Here is a 21,349-nt window from a genome sequence, read left to right as displayed (position 1 = left end):
TGAATTACATTAGTGTTTGTTTCAGGGCTCAGGACTAACTTTTGGTTTCACCACAGTCCCTGAACTGTCCTGAAAAACAATATTAGAAGTGAGTGTAAACCCTCCTAAAATCAAAACGTTGCTTTGAGCACCATGTAATGTTATCTCCGCTGGAAACACAGTTTTAACGTTATAAAATCTTAGTAACAGTAAACATTTAGCCAGCTGCCTCATTAAAAATGTACAGAACAGTGCAGAACATCCTCTGCTCCGGAGCATTGTTGTAGAGATGGAGGACAAGGGAAACATGTGCACTCTTGTCGCACTGTTTTCAATCAGTTGGTAGCAGGTAGAATAAGGCATAGAAAGAGTGTGTGTGTGTGTGTGTGTGTGTGTGCGCGCGTGTGCGCTCGTGCGTAAGAGAAAGACGGGAGGTCTGTTTTGAATGAGGGCAGAGTTTGGAGCAGACGGAGAGGCCAAGCTACTGGAATGTCAACAAGCTGGGGAGAAAGCTCTGTCTACGCATGTGGGCAAAGTCTGCTCACACACACAAGCACACACACACACACACACACACACACACACACACACACACACACTCTCTCTCTCTCTCTCTCTCTCTCTCTCTCTCTCTCTCTCTCTCTCTCTCTCTCTCTCTCTGTCAAGGACACACTAATGCACATTTGATTACATGAGCTCACACACATTGGATCAAACACACAAATATTGCAGTATGCACACATGGCCCAAGCAGTCTGCAAGTACACACTGCCATAGAGATGAGCATGAGGACACCGTGATCTCTGTGTGTACACAAAAATACACAGTTAGAGCACACACACACACCTGCACACACTCCCCTCTTGTGCTGATACCCTGTTTGGAGCTGCGATGAGCCGTGTAAAATGAAGAGCAAACATACCTGGATGTCATTATAGCCAGACTTCAGACAGGCTTATTGCTGGATTGTGTGTGTGTGTGTGTGTGTGTGTGTGTGTGTGTGTGTGTGTGTGTGTGTGTGTGTGTGTGTGTACACATGTGCATATGTTTTTTATTTGTATCAACACTTAAAGTATGTGTCTTTGCATATGTGGCAGGGAATGAGTGTGAGGGTTTTTGTGAAATTATCGATATCAGGTTTTTATGTTATGTCTGTGTGAAATCATGAAGAAATACACACTCAGAGATTCATGCATCGATATAGAAACACACACAAATTCCTCTTCTCTCCATCTCTTTCTCTCTCTAAGAGCACTCACTTCACACACTCATCCATAACATGTGTTTTGACATTCCGTCTAAGCACCAACAAAGCCTCTTAATTTCTCCCATTTGGCTGTCCTGTTGTTACAGCCCTGACATTTTTGTGGTTTCAGTCTGCGGCAAAAAGGCTGACCTGTCTGTGGCTACAAATGTGGCTGTGTATGTGTATGTCTGTGTGTGTGAGAGTCGACAGTGTGTGTGAGTCACATAGAGACACAATGAGGATACAAATGAAGGTTAATTTGAGATCTTGTGTGTCTGTATTTGTTGTGCTGAGGCAGTAATCAGGAAGATGATGATGGCGATGGTGCTTTTGTGCCTGCTTTCTCAGTTTGACCGAACAAAACATTAAAAAACGACAGCAGCACAGGCCGGCTGTGACCCACGTAAAGCCTTAAAGATCAGGAAAGAAAGGGAGATAGAAAGAAAGAAGAAACGACTGACTTTTGGTACATTAAGGTAGAAGTCTATTGATTCTGGCTGTGTCTACTCTGGCTGGGTCTTTCCGCTTGATATTGACCGTCTGTTCTCTGCACTCTCACCAAAGCTGCTGCCTATGTACTGTACAGTTTATATTTAGTGCATCAAGGAGCATATTTTAATCAATTTCCATACATTTGTTAAAAAAAAGAAACATATGCAAATGCTTTGCGAGAAGTTTAAGTTTTCGGAGGAGAATGAGGAGGAGTAGTTTTAGATTGGCCCGTTCTCTAGTCCAACAAGGCAATCATTGGGATTGATTCAACCCCACCTGGACTGAGGTAAAAGCAGACAAATTGCCTCTTCCATGGAAATCTCTCATAAATGTTTCTTTAAGCCAGAAAGGATATTATTGTACAATTCTACCCTTGTATTTGTATGCAAAACATTTCCGCAAACTTCTAACGTGGATTTGTGCACACATGGACACACAGCTACAAAACACATCTTTCCTTTTGACTTGTCTTTTCTATGCTGTGCGTGTGGGCTGTGTATGCCTACCGCTTATCGCTGCTTTGGTTTCTGCTGGTGTGTGTGTGTGTGAGAGAAAGAGAGAGAGAGAGAGCCCTGAACTGCAGGTTCTTGCTAAAATACACACACATGCATGCTCACCCACAGATGCATATTTCACAAACATTCTATTTCTATTTAAGTGATGTGATTAGTCAAACAAAATGCTCTTTCTGTATTGTTTAGGAGTCTGACTTTGATCCTATGATTGCTATAGTTATGGTCATTATTCCTAATCAGCATTGTAGCCTACTACATTAATTAACCTACATTCCTTTGAACTCCACACTCGAAAGAGTGCTCTCCACTCTGTGTCAAGTCCGTCTTTGAAGTCAAGAGTATTCATGAGCGCTCCTGGAATGAGAAGGCGGATTGTCAGGCTGAATTATTCACTGATAATGGTTTTCATCGCAGCAACTGCATCATTAGTCTTCCGTTGACAAATGACAAGCGTGGAACTGTAAGTAAACTTCAGCATCAAGGACATAGCAACAACACTGCGGGCTCTGCTCCAGTTCAAATAAATCTCAGTGCGTGCACCGCTGGGCTCCTCTGGAGTTATTTGTTTTACACCTTTCCTTTTTTTTTTTTTTTTCAAGCTTCGTTGCATGCCAGCTGAAGCTCAGGAGACGGAGTAGTAGTAATCTGCGTGCTCTCAGCTGCTTGGATTACAGATGCGACGATGTGTTTTGCAGCCGCTGAACCTGACAGCAGTTCTTTTCCCATCACACCTTGCTTCATGTGTACTGACGGTCGAGATCAAGAGACTCAAAGCGAAGGTGGACATGCGCATATCTAGGGATGTAGGTGTGTGTGTATGTGTCTGTGATTCAGTGCACATGTTGTGTGTGTACTGTCAGCTCTGCATGGTTGTTACACTTCCACGGTCACACATGATTGATTGCAGCTTCAGTGCTACTCATGTGGGGATCCCTTGCTGCCTACCAATACTTGGAAAACAGCCACACAGCCGACACTGGAAGCACACGGCCGTGGAAAAATCCTCTCATGAATCCTGAATTTCTCTGAAGCTCTTTGGTGACGGGGAAATAGCCTTGAGTCCCACTTGGTGTGGTGGTCCTTTGATCGCTGACTCAAATAACAATAAAAATAATACTGGGAGCTCCGCTGTTGTGCGACGGAGTTGGTCCCGCGCTCCATTTAGCTGCTGTAGCAACAGCCTGGTGAAGCGGGCATATTGCTGTTCCAAGTGTTGGGTGATTGATGGCTCAGTGGCAGCTACTGCTGCTCACTGGAGTTCAGCAGCAGGACAGAAATAACTTATATGCTTTCCACATGCAAAAATGTACCATATACACATAAATTACTTTTTCAGTTACGCATCGCTGCATTTTATGGATTATTAATAAGAGTTCAAAATTCTTTCAGAACAACTCAGTCGCTGGGAAAAAAGTGTTGGCAATTAAGTTTTCTGCAGGTGTCATAGGCTACATACCATGATGACAGTCCTAGAAGGCTGCCAAGCCAGTGACCACAGTTCGAGACTGCGTTTCAACATTTTTAATGTGAAAACACTGGATATTTTTTGGAAGACCTCAGGACAATTTCCAGCTGTTTTTGTTCCCATGAGAACTGAATATTTTTTAAGAGATGTTAATCTCTAGCCGTGTATGTGGCAACAAAAAGATTTATATTTTTGATGGGAGGTCACAACATTTCCAGCCGTCTTGGTATTTTAAGTGAAAGCGCTATCTTTTTCTAACCCTTACCAAGTGTCTTTTGTCCCTATTATGTAACAAGAGCGTAAGCCATAGTGTTGTCACTCCCAACTCGTCAAATACAGCAGCTGGGTCAGTGGCTTTAAGCTTCAAACTATGACACTCTACCTACCGCTCTACAGTCACTTTTTCACTTTTTCACGCAAATGGCTCTGCAGTCCATTAAGCAATAACATGTTACATGCTACAATCCAGTTAGACTTTCAAAATAAAGTTTGCTGACAAACAGTTCTCTTATTATGATATTGAATGACTTTAGGACTGCTATTAAAGTTACCAAACAGTAGTGATTTGGTTAGATTTAGGCTTAAAAACTACTTGGTAAGTTTTAGTTAAAAAAAATAACTACGTTAAGTCGTGTAACAGTGACATATGTCACGTAAGTGATGTAACTTATGTCGTGTTTTGCAAGTACATCACACTGTTGTCTTTGCATAAAATTTAACCTAAAGAAGGGTAAAATCGCAACATAAGGAATGTCAAGTTTCAGCATGTTCTTGTTTTGCAGAAACAGACATTGCTAAAATTAATTTTGACGATTCAGTTGTCTGACAGTTTCCACCAATCAAGTTTCGGAATTGAACTGCTGCAGAAACTGAGTGATAGAATCAAGTTCTAAGGTTGAATTTATTGTTATGAAGTGGAAATAGTCATTCATTCACCAACATCCACTTACCTCTTTATGCTTAGTTATCACCACTTCACACCCGCATAGTGATCTGTATAGAATTTCACAACACAAAAAGGTGATGTTGTATTGATTATATTATTCAATTGTGCATTTGATGTAATATTATGGGAAATATGTTCTCGATGAAATTGGAGGTCATGATCAGCTACAGAACAGAAGCCCTGGAGCTGACAAAAATATCAAAACTGAAATGAGACACAAACCTTGAATGGCAGTACCAAAGACCATCCGACATCCTATTCTGTGCTTCTTTCTGTGTGGCACCAAGTGGATTCAACAGCATTATGTGGCTTGAAACAGAATTTCTGATACAGATTAGTATATGAACACATTTGGTTGTAGACCAGGTTGGCTTTTGCCATCATGCTTCACTTTAGCAGACACCTCTCTCTCGAGTTGGATAACTTAATGAAATGTAATTTAAACATAGAACTATTTCATTTCTGACTAATTGGGCACTCTAACACCCTACTTTATACATAAAAACCTAAGCTGCATTTCTTCCCTATAAAAACTGGCCGGGGGTATTCTGAAAATGAACTCCTCTTAATTATCCAAATAAATCCAAATAAATGTCAATATTGTGTTAAAGTCAACTTGGCAAGCCAAATGATAACACTTAAACACCACATTAGGTTGGCCTGAATTCTGCACTATAGTGATGTTAGCAGATTTTTAAGGGGGTAGAAAGCGTTTTTCATCAACCTCCTTCATAATTGGAGCTATCATAACTTCTTATTGGGGGCAAGACACGTCTAGTTCCTTGTCGAGAGTTTTTCAAATTTCCCTGCCCATTAAGTTCCTCTGTCAAGGTCATGGTATATTTGCACAGCCTGTCCGAGATGAGGGCTGTAATTTTTGCTGATATTATCTTGGAACCCAGGAATATTGTCATATATTACAGTCCATTAATTAAGGCAGCCATCTCTCTATCCGTCCCTCTCCTATCATCTCTCCCTCTGAAACCCTTCCCTCCTCTATCTCCCCTTTTAACCACTTATCACTTCATACTTTCTCTCATCCCCTTGTTAACTTCCAAAATGACCTCTCTTATATGCCTTTTACTCTTTCTTTTCGCCCTTCTTTACTCTCCTCTTTCTCCCTCTCTACTCCCACTTTTATCGTCCCTGTCTTCTTATATTTTCCTCTTATCCTTTTCACTCTGTGTTTCATCTCAGTCTGTATACTCCCATTTGGTTTAATAAATGAGCGGCCTGGTATTAGCACTGACCTTCAGAGTTTGGCTCTCTGGGAAAGCTTAGGGTGATGTTAGCTGTGTTATTAAACAATAAGATTAGCACTGCGAGGGAGGTTTCTGCAGGCTTATGTGTGATTATCATTATTATACAGTGTTGCCAAAGGGGAGTCAGAAAACATATTTATTAGATGCAGGGTTCATTAGAGAAAGCAGATAATAACAATCTTATACCCTGTTATCGAGGGTTACGATGCCTCCACTTCCTATTTAGCTTTTTTCTGATGTGATTTTCTTTCTTCTAAATATCATCTTTATGGATATCTGCTTCACTTTGGAAATGCACCAGCATAATTATGGGTTGGAATATTCATTCATATCTCCAATCTGAGGATGCCTCGGCTGCTTGTGTCTCTTCCAAAACCAAAACCATTACAGTCTGCTCATGAGCTGAGACAACCAGTCTGTTTGTGGACGACATCGCAAACGTCATGATGGGTCAACAAAATGTAAATTAGATGTTTAGATCTGGTTCTTTGCTGATGGGACAAAAAATAATGGGGATGGAAATGCTCACCATGATGGATTACCAATGTCAAGCAAGAATCAAGAGTCTGCGAGTTGTCTCTCATAACACAATGGAAGGAATGGAAACCAGCGGCAGCCTGGATGGGAAATCAATTTAAAAAGCTAGGGCGTAATTTAGGAAAAGGTCCGCAGTTATACACAAGTACTGTACTGTACTGGACATTTTGTTCAGCAGAAAGACAGAAAAAAGTGCATTTTTGATTGATTAAGTTACTTATTGGTCGTTAATCCTAGGTTTCTTAATTATAGTATGTACAGGGACATAATTGGTAGCTCATTTGTGTGTTACCAGTTTTATTTCTCTTTTTTTTTTCTGAGTTGTCATTTTTGCATGAAAATGTTGGTCATTGTTAACTTTGGTCATTAGAAGGTGTGGGCAATATATCAATATTATATTGTTATCGTGATATGAGACTATATATTGTCTTAGATGTTATATTATTATTATTCTGAAGTGACCAGACTCTTCTGCTTGTTCTAACACTTAATGATTAATAATTAATGATTATAATTTCTGAAAAATGTCATTGAGTTGATATTTTTATAAAGGTACCAATAGTCTTCTGTACTATATAGGTGCAATATTGAAATCAATTATATTGTAATAATTTCACCACCCGGTCTCTTAAAATATTAAGACATCTATTGTGTATCACAGTATAATCTTGAAAAACTACAATATGCACTGTAAATATTAAAAGTTGTCAGGAATCGGATTATCTCAGATTTACCAAGTAAAGAAAACACTTTAATTTAAGTTGTACAAGCTAAAATGTTTTAACAACTTAAAATTAGTAGTGTACTTTACTGGTAATGAGGTAATCGGTCACTTTGTCAGGTTCTACAGTGTGCCAATACTTTTTTAAGGTGGTCTCTAAAGCAGACATGGATAGCAAGTGAAGCTGAAACCTGTCCAGACAAACAGATGAAGCAGGATGCAGTCACTTCTCTCCCACCACTCACTGCTTTTCTCCCTCCGCCTCAAAACCTACAGATGTTTCTGATCAAAGCGCTGTTATCCAGCTGTCCCACTCCTTTTCTCTCCCTTTCCCTGTAGCTGGCTCTCAGGAATCCTTCTCCCATTCCTCATTTCATGACCTCTCTAATCCAGGCTTGTAAAATATTAACTGCCCTACTCACTCTCAACAATTCTTCCTCCCTCCTGTGCTGTCCCCCTTTTCCTCTAACCGCCCTCTCCTCTTCATCTTTCCACTCCATTTCTCTTCCTCTGCACTTCTTCCCCTCCTTTTACACCCTCTCTTATCTCCCTTTTGCTTCCATGTTCCTCCCAGAACACAGACATCTAAAATGTGAAGTGTCAATTAACCCCGTTGCCTGCAAATCTTTCTGTCTTCTCCAGTGGCTTCCGCAAGCCAGATGATGAGGGCAATGATCAGACTGCCACACACACGCACACACACAAACGGACGAACACGACACTGTACATCTACATGTGCGGTGGGGCCGAGATAAGATGGCAGGAAACAGGAAGTTGATTTATTTGAGCATTGGTGCCCTGACTCATGCACACACATGTACAGAAAGCACACACACACACACACACACACACACACACACACACACAAACACTTACACAGCTGCAGCTGCCTCAGTGCTCACATGAAAGGAGAAGCAAATGCAGAGTGAGAGAGAGGGAGAGAGTGAATGTTAATCTCTCTGTGGGAAAGAGACAGGAGAGGATAAAGTGATAACTTAATTCCAAGATGTTTGCAGAGGAAGTGTATGTGTGAGAGCGTGTGTGTGGGTGTGTATGTTCGTGCGTACTTCATCCAAGTTTGTTTTTTGCCGCCTGTGTGGCCCGCCCGAGTGTGTGAGCATACACACATTGACCGAGATCTACGGAGCATCTGTGTCAGTGTATTAATATGTGCGCAACCGTGAAAGTGTCAACAGGAGTTTATTGTGACGCTTATGTCATACAGCAGTTAATCGGATCTCTGTCTTATAAATCACTGCGGGGGGGATTTGGCTGTTTGCAGTGTCATACCTCACAGAAACATCTGAGGAACCTGCCTTAGCAGCTCTGCCACATGCTGACTGAGGCATCCGCCGGCACAGGATATTCACACATTTCAACCTCAGCTAAGGATATTTAGAAACCTTTTATTACTAGGGCTGACTGCCATGATTATTTTCATTAATCTCTCTATTATTTTTTGACATCATTTAGTCTATCAAGTGTCCAAAAAGAGTAAAAAATAATTGATTTTATTATAATGGTGATATGAGGTTATTAAGAGCAGCAAATATTCAGCACCGCTCATCACACTTAATCTTGTATTTGTTTTGTTTAAAGACCCTCATAGCATGCCCACACAAGTGTTAAATATTTCAATTAAATGAGGTTCCCGCAGGGCAGCAACTCAACTAACCCACTGCTGATTAAAATGTAAAATGCCAAAAACAGTAAAAAAAAAAAAAAAAGTTATAATTTGATGTGTTTTCAACATGATAGTTGATAAACAGTTAGTTAAAAAGCCAAATATCAGTTTATAGCGTGAAACAAGCAGCAAATCCAGTCAAAAGCACTGAGGCAGTAGTAAAAGCACAGGTGTTACTAGTAACATTAATAAAGGCTCTGTTGGTTCAAGTGTGCCAGTTAGTCATGAATGTGTAACGGTAAGCCAGCATGCTTAATAATAGGACCCTGAAACTGAAGAAACTAACTCAGGGATTCAGGCGGCCTTAATTTTATCATTTACACCTGTGCTTTTTCTACTGTCACACATCAACACATTCCTCTGAAAAGTGCTAGTGTTCTGGAGCAAAGCTGATGTGGGATTCTATGGATTGCCCCCCATCGTTGTCAAGACATCGTAATTGGTTACACCTGTGCTTTTCAAAATCAGAAGTCAAAATGTCTGCTGTTAGAAGGGTCTACTACAACTTCAGCAAAATCTGCTGCCTTTCCTTTAAAACACAGCTCGGCTCACTCACCAGGCCTTTCAGTGTTGAGGCTATTACTGTTGTTGTGTAACGTATCAGATAGGGCAGAACTGGTTTTGTACCTTGTTCGCACAGCAAACAAACATCTTGGAATGTGTTAAAGCCTTCCACCTTTTTGAAAGGTTTTAAAAATTCATGAGGCTTCTCTTACTACAAAACATTTTTCAGACACAAGGCTGTCCGTAACAGAAGAAATCTGCTATAACACATAGAAAATGGGTATGAGTGTGAACCTTATTCAATGATCTTGATTTATTTATTTTTTTTTGGCCTTTCTCTATGTTCTCAACATTTTTAACCACTTTTAACCAAAGCCTAACCTTCTGACTTGTGCCGGGCTTGTTCTTCTTCTTTTTCAGCTTCAGAGCTGTCTACTTCAAATTTAACAGAACCGCTTTTGAGTTAGTGAGCGAGTGAAAATTATTTGCAACAGAATGATAAATATATATGGCTTGAGGCTGAATAATGATATGAAATAATTGTGGAAATGATTTCGATAGCTGAGTGCCCATGCTCATGAGGCCATGAAAAGACAAGTGAAGGCCAAAGCTGGAGGAGTCATGTTGGATCAGGGGCCGTGAGCAATGGCCCAATCATACGTGAATAACCCATGTGTCATCCCAAAAATCGTTTGCTTCTTCTGCTTACTCTATCTATCCTGATAAATACAAAAACTCAGTATTTATGGGACCTATACCGACCAAAACCGGGTATTTTAGGCCAAAACATGATTTTTTAGCACCCTCTCAACCAAGTAGTTTTGTGCCTAAACCAAACCAGAACATATCCGCAGTGATGTCACAACGTAAAATAGAAAATTGAACCTAAAGGAAAGTAAAGTTGCAACATAAAGAAATGTGAAGTTTCAACGTATTCGCAGAAAAGTACATTGTCAACATTTATTCTGGCCATTGGGTTGGCTGTCAGCTACCGAGATGCTCCAACTTTAGCATTTCTAAATGTATTAAATGATTGAATAACTACATGTTGAGTGGATCATCAACTAAATACAGCTCCTTGGCTCATTCTCAGACTTCTCTTGATAATGTTTGATACGTTTTTCCAGTTGTGGTTGTGTTTTTCATCAAATATTGACAACAAAAACCCCAGTCTGCTTTGTGTCTTAAGGCTGGTCTTCTAAAGCTACTCATTAAATACTTACATACCAAGCATTTAAGTGTCTTATGATAGAAATAATCCCTTAAATTTTTATTCTTAAATTCTTTGTGCGACAATCCTAAAAGGCTAAAAGAGTGGCTTGTTAAAATCAATTTAGGATATTTCTAAAAGCATTTTAACGCAAAGTGTTAGCACAGAGATAGAGCTCACATCACAAAGTACAGCTTTTGAGCTTCTGTATTTTATTAAAAATGTTATGTTGAATAGGGTTAGAAATAAATTCAAGCTTTCAATTTCAATTTTCAATTAAAGCAAAAACACAGAAAGAAAACCCATCATCCCATATAATAAGATCAATTTTCTTTCTCTGTATCAGTATAAGTGGCCCAGGCAGCGTCAGCATGTGCAGCCACCGAGTGAAAAAATGTGATCTTCGAAACCTAAACTGATAATTCTCCTGGGCTCTATCTCTGTGTGTCAGCCAATCCTATATTTTACTGTTGGACTTTCAAAAGGCACGGCTCCCCTTGGCCATACAAATGCGATTGACTGATAAATGTGGGTGAGTTACAGCCCGGCTGGAGAGCGACATGGTCTGATATGTACATGTAAATGAATTTGAACACACACCGTGCACACACAAACACACAAACACACACACACACACACACACACACACACACACACACATAATCGCACTGAAACACACGGACACACGAACACACAGGGAATATAACACTTTTGAGATGGTAAATCAGGATGCCAGCTCTGAGACTCAATTTCATTTCACGCTGCTGTTGTGGAGTCAGATCATAACTTAGAGCAGGTTACTTGCACACACACACACAGAGACACACTTTTGAACACACACATGCATGAATGCACAGACAAGTGAATTCAGAGATGCAGAATGATAGAGCCACATGCGACAGGCAGATATTCTGTAAATTGAAAGGCATACATGCACACACAGGCTCGCACAGCTGGGGCTCCATAATCAGAATTGATCAGTATTCTGATCTAGTCAAGAAGGTGTGTGTTTGTGTGAGTGTGTGTTGTTTTAAGGACTGTGTGGTTGCTAGATATATCTCTGCATGCACCTGTCTGAGTCTGTGTACATTTCAGTCTGTTCATCTGTGGGAGATTGTGTTCAAGTTTTGTGTTCACTGATTTTGCCGATGGAAAAGCCCCGTGTTTTCATCTGCTGCTGTTCCACCAAACCTGAGAGAAAATTCAGATGTTTGTCGGAAAAAGTCATATTGAAGGTTAACACTGTGCACTTTCTCCAGAGGACATGCTCGTCATTATACCAGTGAAAAAGTGGTAACAGAAGGGTAACAAGTCACCATACCTTAACAACTAAAAAGGCCTTTCACTATTGAATCCCAAAATTCTGTGTGTTTTCTGATTTAACATCCCTTTTAGCTTGATAGTCCAATTTTAGAGTGCCTTTCGAAACAATCCATATGGCCATTACAAAAGCGATCCGTATGACAGTTTTCTTATCTGCCACCACTCAGGCTTTACCATTAGATTAGTTTGGTTCATTTGACACACCCAACTGCAAAGATGTCAAGGATGACTCAGTAAAATCCTAGATTTGTCTACTTTGAGTAATCCTGCCCATTCCTAATTTTGATCACAAGTACTCCATTTTAACGTCCGCATTTGTTCATTCAGTAATTCAGAGATTCAGAAATAAGCAATAACAGTAATAAGATATTTGTTATATAATAAATATAACAAACTGACCCTGTTCTAGATTAAAGGTTTAGCAATACATGCTGGCAAACACTTATAGCATAGTATAAGAGATTATGACTTTTGGAATGTTATTACCTTTGTCAAACGTTAACCGGTTAACGTTCGGTTAGGTTTCGGCAAAAAACAAAAGTTGGTTAGAGTTAGGAAAAGATCATACTTTGCATTAAAATAACTCAAGTAACGTCACTCACATAATATACATGATATCAGTTATGTCATTTACATACATACACTTACTTATGTTACATAAATTAAAAACAAACCACTCTTGGTCGAACACAGGACATGAACCCAAGTCTCTGGAGGGACAGTCCTGTGATTGACTCACCCATCCACCCCAGCCACCCCCTGACTCGGACTTTCTCGCTGTTTATACTACAGCACTAGACAGGCGCTTCAACAAGTGACATAGGACAACTAGTCAAATAAATAACTGTTGCATGTTAAGCACAAGGAGAAACCAGTAGAGACAGATAACAAGCAATCTCTCACCACTTAATTTGTTAACAGTGTTGGCATGCACTGTTGTGAAGCCATCATGGTAGGGAGATTAGCCAGCTTATTAAGAACTGTGACTGGAGATCCCATTTAGCTTTGTGGAGCTGATGCATTTGATAAGCCAGGGGGGCATGATACTACCATATCTGTATTATATTGTGTATTTGGTATTTATCTAAATCACAAGTAACAAATCATGTGACGCCTGTCCTTCAGTTCAGTAAGCCATAAACTAACTTCATCCTTAAAGTCAATGTCCTCACTTCATCAATAGACGTTTGATGATGCCACAGTGGAAAGGTATAAGAATGTCCTCCCCGATGGCAATTGATGTTTGAACAAGTAATTCTATCAGTGTTTAATCAGCTAATCAAACAACGGGGCTACTTGTTCTCATGAAAATCCTCTCTGACACTTTGCTAATGGTAATTTGACCTTAATTGATCTTTCTGGTGGAATTACGGTTAATCAAGGATGCAGAGGATGAAGACCATGAATTTATGAGTGTCCTTCTGTTCAAATAAAGCAAACAACACAACATTGATTCTCTGTGTCTTCACCTCCTCTGAGTACTTTTCAGTTTCTCAGTCTGACTCTTTTGTTAACTGTTAATCATCAACTTTTTCTTTCCTTCTTTTCCTTCTTGTCTTCTCTTTCTTTTATTTTTCTGTCCATATTTAACTCTGTTCCATTGGTGTCAAATCGAAATGTTCTTATAATGACCTTCACTGGTGTGTTGAACCCACATGGACACACTCTGACCCAATGGCATTGCTTCTTCTGACCAGCACTGCACTGTGTGTTTGTGTCCCAAATGTACAGTTATGGAAGGCCATTATTCAAGTGTTCAGTATAACATTATTACTATGTTATATGTGTATACTCAGAGTGTGCAGAGGTTTGTGTTTTGTATTGTGTGTTTGTGGCGCATTACTTAAGTCAGTTTAGTAAACAGCTCATGGACTATATGCAATTTATTGCCTGTGTGTGTGTGTGCATGTGTGCGCGTGTGTTCTATAAATAGCCTCTAGCTAGTATTTCTGCTTGTAATGCCCTGCAGGTTGTAGCACTACTGACCTCACAACATGACATTATGTTGGCTCTTAACAGTTCTGCTCTGGGAAAACATCATAGTGCTGCATAAGGGCTACCATACCCTCGGCACCCTGCAGAATCATACTATAAATAAAAGACTTCAACTTTTCTGTAATGGTGTCAAAGTAGTTGCATCTTCCTGGTAACCCCTTGAGCCCCAATGTTCCCTATTAGAGTTCACCTCGTTCCAACAGGCACTCAAGGATACAAAAATAGTCATATAATTATGTCATTAAATTCTCAACAATGTCTTAATATTGCTAAGGGTTTGACACGTGACATAATTGATATTTTATTTTTGATGTTTGTTTGACCTTTTTGTGTGTGTTTACACAACTTGTGCAACATACATTTGCATGATGGACTTGCTGCTGGGTCTTCTGGGGTGCATGAGTTCAAGTGATGCATTTACTATGTTTTACTCACACTACGGTTATGCAGGCCGTCTTGCTGAAATTTGTCTTAATCAGGACAGTTATGAAGGAATCAAATCACTTTCAGCTGCATCCATCTGTCGTGTCCTCAATTCTGTCACTGTTTATGTTCTGTGTGTCGACATTACTTTGTCCCGGGTATCACTCACTTGACCTCTTTAATGCAGTGCACAAAACTTATATAAATTTGAAAGTAACTTCAGTTATCTGATCTGCTTTCCCTCTGGAGGGGTCATGGACTTGTGTATTCATGAGGGGCTCTGTCAGTTGGCATCAACATAAATAAGTAGAATAATGAGCAAAAATAGCAGAATTGAATCTTTGTGAAGGGCATTGATGACTCTTATTCTCATTTGGTCGGGAATAACAGTGTTCCAACACTGCTTACAACGCCCTGTATATTACCAAGAGATCAATAGCACTTGAGCTGAATGTCATTATGGTTATTAGGCCTGCTTGTCTGTATGCTGATGAGGCATGAGGACATTATGCAGAGTGGTGTTGGAGCCTGTGCGTATGTGTGAGTGAGTACATGAGGGTAATCGTAAGTGCATCTACTCGTGTTTCCGCTGTTGCTTTAAGGTGTATTATGCATGTGCGGTGTGTGTGCGCAGAATACTCATCATAAGTGATACAACACTGATGAATGCCGAAGTTTCCGTGGAATTCAGAGGGAGCCGTTTCAAGGTGAAACGGGGAGAAAGTGATGGAGAGGGGATAGGGAAAGGTCAGCAGAGAGATATACAGAGGGAAAGCAAGGTAATGCTTCCCCCACATTAGAAGATAATTGGGCAAACTTTGGATTCTCATTTGACCCTCCTGACAATTGCAGGGGTGTTCCCAATTCAAGGCTGTTCTGCACAGATAATCTGCCCAAATGATCCCGTAGCCTGAGGTGTTTACAGACATCTTAATGTTGACGACTGGATCAGAATCTACCCAAGGTTTCATATTTAAGACTTGAAATCCTGTAGCATGGAAGAAACAGTGATGGAATAATGAGCAGAAACCCATAATTGCAAATGATATTGCAAACAATAAGTTGAAAGTTAAGTTGTAAACGTCACGGACTGGATGTTGTGTATTGTAGAACAGAAAAATCGCTGCCAACGACTTTGGTCTCCTGAGCCAGGTGGACAGTAGAGAAGGGGGACGCACTTGTGGCCTCCATGTTTGTTTTTGTCTGAAGTCACGTTTGATCACTCTAATTTGTGTGAGATCCCTGGAACTGTCAGTCTGAAATCATTTAGTATTAATCCTCATGTGTAGTCCTGCAAAAGATTCTAAAAGTGTGTACATCCAAGCATGTTAAGCACTATGTGTGACATTTTGGGCTTCAGTCATGATGTGTGGTCCTTGACTTAATCATCTGGTGTGCTTTTTTTATGTTTAAAACTTTAAAAATCGGTAAAATCTTGGGCTGAGTGCCACAGACAGAGATAAGAGGTCAGGAAGTATTTGTAGAACCAATGTATTGTTGTTCTTGGACTTCTGAGTGAGTGATGAAACATGCAGATAAGTGAAAATAGGAGATACGGAGGTTTTAAAAGTGGTGTTTTGTTATACATATGCTTTAGCCGCCACACATAAATAAACAAGGTAGCTGTCAAAGTATAATCAATGAGTGAGCTTTAGTACATGATGGGCTGTCAAGCAGCAGTATTGTTGGTATGGCAACTGCTTGCTGTCTATTACTCATTGTTAATGGACACCTGTCAGCCACCAAGAAACAAGTATTTTCTGTAACCATGGCATGTGTTATAGTGACTACCAAGTCACTCCATTACCTGTTGTTAAGTAAGTGTGTTTGTCAGAGACTGACTGCTGTTGTTAACTGAACCAATCAGAATCAACAACTTGCTATAATGTGCAAGAATACAAATGAATTATATCGCTGGCATGCGTCTTACTTGCTTGAGAGCTATAGCTTAAAAAGTTAAGTCTGTTTATTTTATGTGTACATACTTACGGAAAAACTCCTTAAACCACCACCAAATGGAACGCAAAGAAGAAAACAAGAGACGGACTAAGCTAAATGAAAGAAACAGGCTGGGAAGGACAGGAGACAGGGAGAAGGAGAACTTGAAGTTCAAAGCAGGATATGCATAAAGGCAGATGGCAGGGTGGGAAGTAAGGAGACAGGGACGTAGGGGGAGAGAAAAAGATAGAGATGGACTGCCGAGTGAGAGGCGTGCAAACTTTGATACGATGGGAGAAAGACAACGAGGAGAAGTTAAAGGAAGAGGACAGAAATTAAACACAAAGAGAGAGCGAGCAGGGAGCAAAGGATAGAGAGATGAATGGATATTAGAAAGGACAGAGGTAGAGAAGAGTGATGTAACCTGAAATGATAAGAAGGATGGGATATAGCGGACTCAAGGACAGTCAGAGAAAAGAGCTGCAAAAAGGTCATCTCAGCAAAATATTCGGAGGGTCATTCTCCTGTTTTTTTTTTTGTTTTTTTTTTTTTTTGTTTTTTTCTGAAAACCTGCTTATTAATACTCCTTTCTGATGACATCATTGAACGCATTAGGATTTCACTCTTCTTCTTTGACAAAAGCTTAATGCCACCTAAAGGCAGTCGGAGGTATTTTAGTCTAAAGTCTTAGTCATTAAACTTTTTAATAATATGTTCTCTTACTTTGATAGAAGTAGACCTAAAAGCACTCTACAGTATATCCTGTAAAATTATGGGTTTTTTCAGTAACTCTACAGGAAATTCTTCTCTTCTCTTCTCTTCTCTTCTCTTCTCTTCTCTTCTCTTCTCTTCTCTTCTCTTCTCTTCTCTTCCTTGTCACACAAAGCACAAGGGCACCAGCATCATCATCAAAGCTAACATCAAAGTCAAACTGTATGGTTTTCCCTAAGATGGAAATAACTTTTTATGTAAATAAAGTCACACATCCGTTCAAAGTAACCCCACAGAGGAGGAGATCAAAGGAAATTGGCATTTCTTGCCACTCGCATGCATATGCAAGCACATTATTTGGACTCAGACAAGCAGGGAGGGCAAGCAAGGAGATAAGTGGGATGGACAGGGGGAAAAAAGACAGCGATAACAGGAAATGAAGAGAGATATGGCATGAATGACAGAGCGTAAGGTGCTGGGGAGGTTGAGGGCGGGAAGGAGCGGCAGATGGAGAGGAAGTCTGAAAGAGAACAAACAGTGTCAGGGTAATGTTAATGGGGGCAGGGAGCTTGTCCTATTCAATATGGATGGCTCTGGTATGGGACATGAAATATATATGAAACACGAGATTGACATCTGTATCAGCTGCGTTAAGAGTAGGGATGCTCCGATCAGGGTTTTTTGCCCCCGATACGAGTCCGAGTCCTTTGATTTTTGAGTATCTGCCGATACCGAGTCCCGATCCGATACTCTTATAATACATTTAAAAAATTAAAAAGATCGAAGAAAACTATCCAAGGTGTCCCTTATTTTTTATTATATTTTACCACCCCTCGATATCCCAAATTTACATATCTGACAGTTTGCAACTGCATCGTTCTCGTCACTCACTTTAAAATACTTCCACACAGCAGACATGGTGCGCCACAACTCGCCACTCCGCTTCAAAACAAACTGGCGTGCTGGTCTTCTGCGCATGCGCATGTCGTAAACGGTGGTAGTAAATACTCATTTTATTTTTTTTATTTTGAATCACCAATAGCCCATATATCAACAATCTAATACAAATAATGACTAAATAAATATATATAAAACCGATCTCTGATCGGGTCGTAACGTCCGAGTCCCGATCGAGTCTTCAGTGGCGTGATCGGCCCCGATTTCCGAGTCACGTGATCGGATCGGTACAACCCTAGTTAAGAGGCACGGCTGAGCCGAGGAAGCTAGCTCGAGTGAAAAACAGTAAAGTGAGAGGCATTGTAGTGAGGAAGAAAGGAGGGAGGCGACTGACAGACAAAAGGGAAAGACAGAGAGTGAGACATCAGAGCAAGACAAGGATCTTGACAGCTTTTGATCCCAGGCCAATGGGGGCACGTTTTTTTTTTTTCTTTTCTTTTTTTCTTCGTAGACGAGGGCTTTTCCTAAGATGGAAATCAATATTTTATTGTTGTTTCTTGTTGTGCTGTTGATCCTCAGTGTTTAAGCGTTAATCGGAGGTCTTCGCTCCGTGTGGTCATGACAGGGCCCATGGGACTTGTAAACAGGGCAGGGCTACTAACCCCGGTGTCCTCTCTAAAACTTCCATCAGGCTCACATGTACCCCTCAGCCCCCGGGGTCACAGTCCCTAGAGCTTTTCTGAACCAAAGAACAAAGGCAGTGTTAGTGCCAGCATTAAGGTCATTAATTGGAGTTAATCTACATGGACAAGTCAAAATTCTTCCTGACTTTTTGAAGTAAAAATAGCATTTTACTCAGTGTTTCCTCAAAAAGGCTAATATTTGAAGAAATTCATTCAGAGCTATTAAGGGCTGCATTATCAATTGAAATAGTATCGTGATCACAATATGGCCAAGTTCAATATCCAGTTACAGGAGCTGCAAATTTCTGATGAAGCTAAAATGCGTCACAACAAAATAAAACGGTATACAAGTGTGTTGGTGTGGGTATACAATGTTCAATGCAAGTGTGTTTACAGGTACTGCATATGTGGAAAAAAGTAGTAGATAACCTTTTCTCACTTCAGAGCTCCAAGCTGCATGTAATCTGATGAATTGTCTCCAGTGTGTCAGTGGGTGACTAAGTTGCAATGTGGGTAATGTACACACCAGGTTGTGAAAAGCAATTCACTGGTCTGCATTGTACTCCCATAACACTGTTCGAGTCATTATGGACAGTTTTCTAAAAAAATGTGATACAGAAGAACCAGAGATATCCTCATTTTTAGACCTGTAAACACACTTTAACATGTGAAATTGATGGAGTTACCCTTTAAGCCTTGTCTTGCTACGGAGATGCCTGGGCCTACAAATTGTATCTTCAGATGTAAAAGGACATGCTTATTTGGTTATAAAAAAATAAACAAAGAAAATTATAAATAACATCACCATTATTTTTCAGTGAAAACAAAATGCAAAAACTACCATACCAACTAAAATTGTGACTCATATCACAATCAAAATAATCATAATCTGATTATGATTATCTTGCATATTGTTCAGCCCTGAAGCTTTTTATCAACTGTATAGAAGTGGAATAATATTTCTCCTCCGTCTTTCCCTGCTACGACAGATCAGTGGCTAAGCAATGTGTGTAGGTGGACAGTAATAAATAACACATGATGATTGAAAAATATTGAATTCAACTATAACTTCTAACCAATTTTCATTTCTCCATATTCACTTTATCATATCAGTTGAAAAGTGTTATCAAATAATAAATTCTCCCTTCGCTTCCGTCTGTCTCTCTTTGCAACATAACAGAATAAACATGAACTTCCTGACACCCAATATTGTGCTTGTTGTATATGCCCATATGATTATAAAGGCTTTGATTTGGTCTCTCTTCTTCCAGTTGCTAGGAGCCAGCACACAGAGGGCAGTCATTTAACCGCGTAGATATCTCTCCTGTTATTAGCCATTGATATCACTAACACTTAATCTTGCCTCTGTCTGTTTCCAGTTGCTAGGAACCAGTATGAACGGATGGGCGGTGATGTCACCATGCAGTGCGGCTCCCTGGACAATGACGCATCCGTGTCATGGAAGGTGAACGGGACGGATGTGAAGGCCCAGCACCGTCTGGAGGGTCCCAGACTGATACTGACCGAGGTGGACCTGGGCCACAACGGACTATACAGCTGCTTTCAGAACCCGCACGGAGAGAGACGTGACACCATCTACCTTCACATCGGCAGTGAGTAGCCAGACAATCGCCCGCCGAGTATTATTTCAAATAAGACATGATGAATCTTTAATCATCCCAAAGGCGACACTGGGTCGTTATAGCAGGAAAGAGAAATGACCAGGATGCAATTAGAAGTCCAAAAAAAAAGGATGAATTAATAATGAGAAATTTTATCAACTTAAGCTTGTATGCACAAAAGCAAAGACAAAAGCAATATACAAAGATACCACACTTGACTCGCTCCTGTAATTAATGGTTGTGACTTAAGGCACCATGGAAATGTAATGCTCATGATGATGTTATGGCTCTGTTGGCTGTCCTGCTGGTTGTTGCAGCAGATATGATGAGGTTCAAAAATAGCTTTGGACATAGAGGGAGAGTTATGCTCTAATTTAAAACCGTGTCTCACAATACAATTTACTGACAATGTGAGAAATAACTTTGAATTTACACCTTGTCTCAGCAGATGTTAGTCATTCATTATCATGTTCTCATGACTAAATGGTTGCAAAGACAGTTGGGACTTTGATATTTAAACTGGGTGTACCTTGCATGTGTCAAAAAACATTAATTCGCATTTATGATGGTTGTAGAATGCATGGTCACCATATCTATTTGATTGATATAGGAATTTCTGGAGGCTCCACTTGGTTATTTGTAACAGGAAATTGTGATGTTTGGCGTTAATTTTGAAGTTAGTTTTTGGTGAAGATGGAATAAATACAGTATTACTGTAGTTCAGCAATGTGGTTGCTTCAGATCACAGGTGCTAAGTGGTGTTAACTGTGATAGCAGTTGTTGATCTTGCGAGCTTAAAGTCTTCCACTCAGAAATATGTGTTTTCTTCTTGTTCCTACAGTTTGGGCTATGATGTGCAGAGTAACGCATGTCCACAGTGTTTGACCCCAGGAGCCAGTTTTCTCTGCTCAACACAAATAGTTTGGAAGCCACTCGTGGTCCATGTGTAAGTGTGATGTGGAAGCCCCCACATCACTGAGAATGGATTTTTTTCTGAAAAATACGAGACATGCCCTGTGAAGTATTAAAACTTTTGAAATGATGCATATTTGCATAATCATAGATTTGGGATTTTTTTAATGAGGAAGAAGGAGTAGATGTCATTTTAAGGATTTTAAGATGATAGAACTTTTTTTTGAAAACCAATATCAGAAAAACATTATTGGCCATATCTTGTTTTACATTATAGCCCTTCA

At 40.1% G+C, this 21,349-nt stretch overlaps 1 protein-coding gene across 2 annotated transcripts in view; it reads left to right on the top strand.

Annotated features, from left to right (window-relative positions):
• cntfr (ciliary neurotrophic factor receptor) overlaps positions 1-21,349 on the top strand; it is a 238,751-nt gene that overhangs the window by 117,417 nt on the left and 99,985 nt on the right. For both annotated transcript variants that reach the window (XM_073478558.1, XM_073478559.1), the window contains exon 4: positions 19,911-20,144. In XM_073478558.1, coding sequence (XP_073334659.1) covers positions 19,911-20,144 — 234 coding nt within the window. The remainder of the gene's footprint in view (positions 1-19,910; positions 20,145-21,349) is intronic.

The sequence above is a fragment of the Pagrus major genome, chromosome 12 (genome assembly GCF_040436345.1).
Source record: "Pagrus major chromosome 12, Pma_NU_1.0".
Taxonomy (NCBI): domain Eukaryota; kingdom Metazoa; phylum Chordata; class Actinopteri; order Spariformes; family Sparidae; genus Pagrus; species Pagrus major.
The sequence above is the reverse complement of the archived record's forward strand: the minus strand, read 5'-3'. Positions and strand labels throughout refer to the sequence as shown.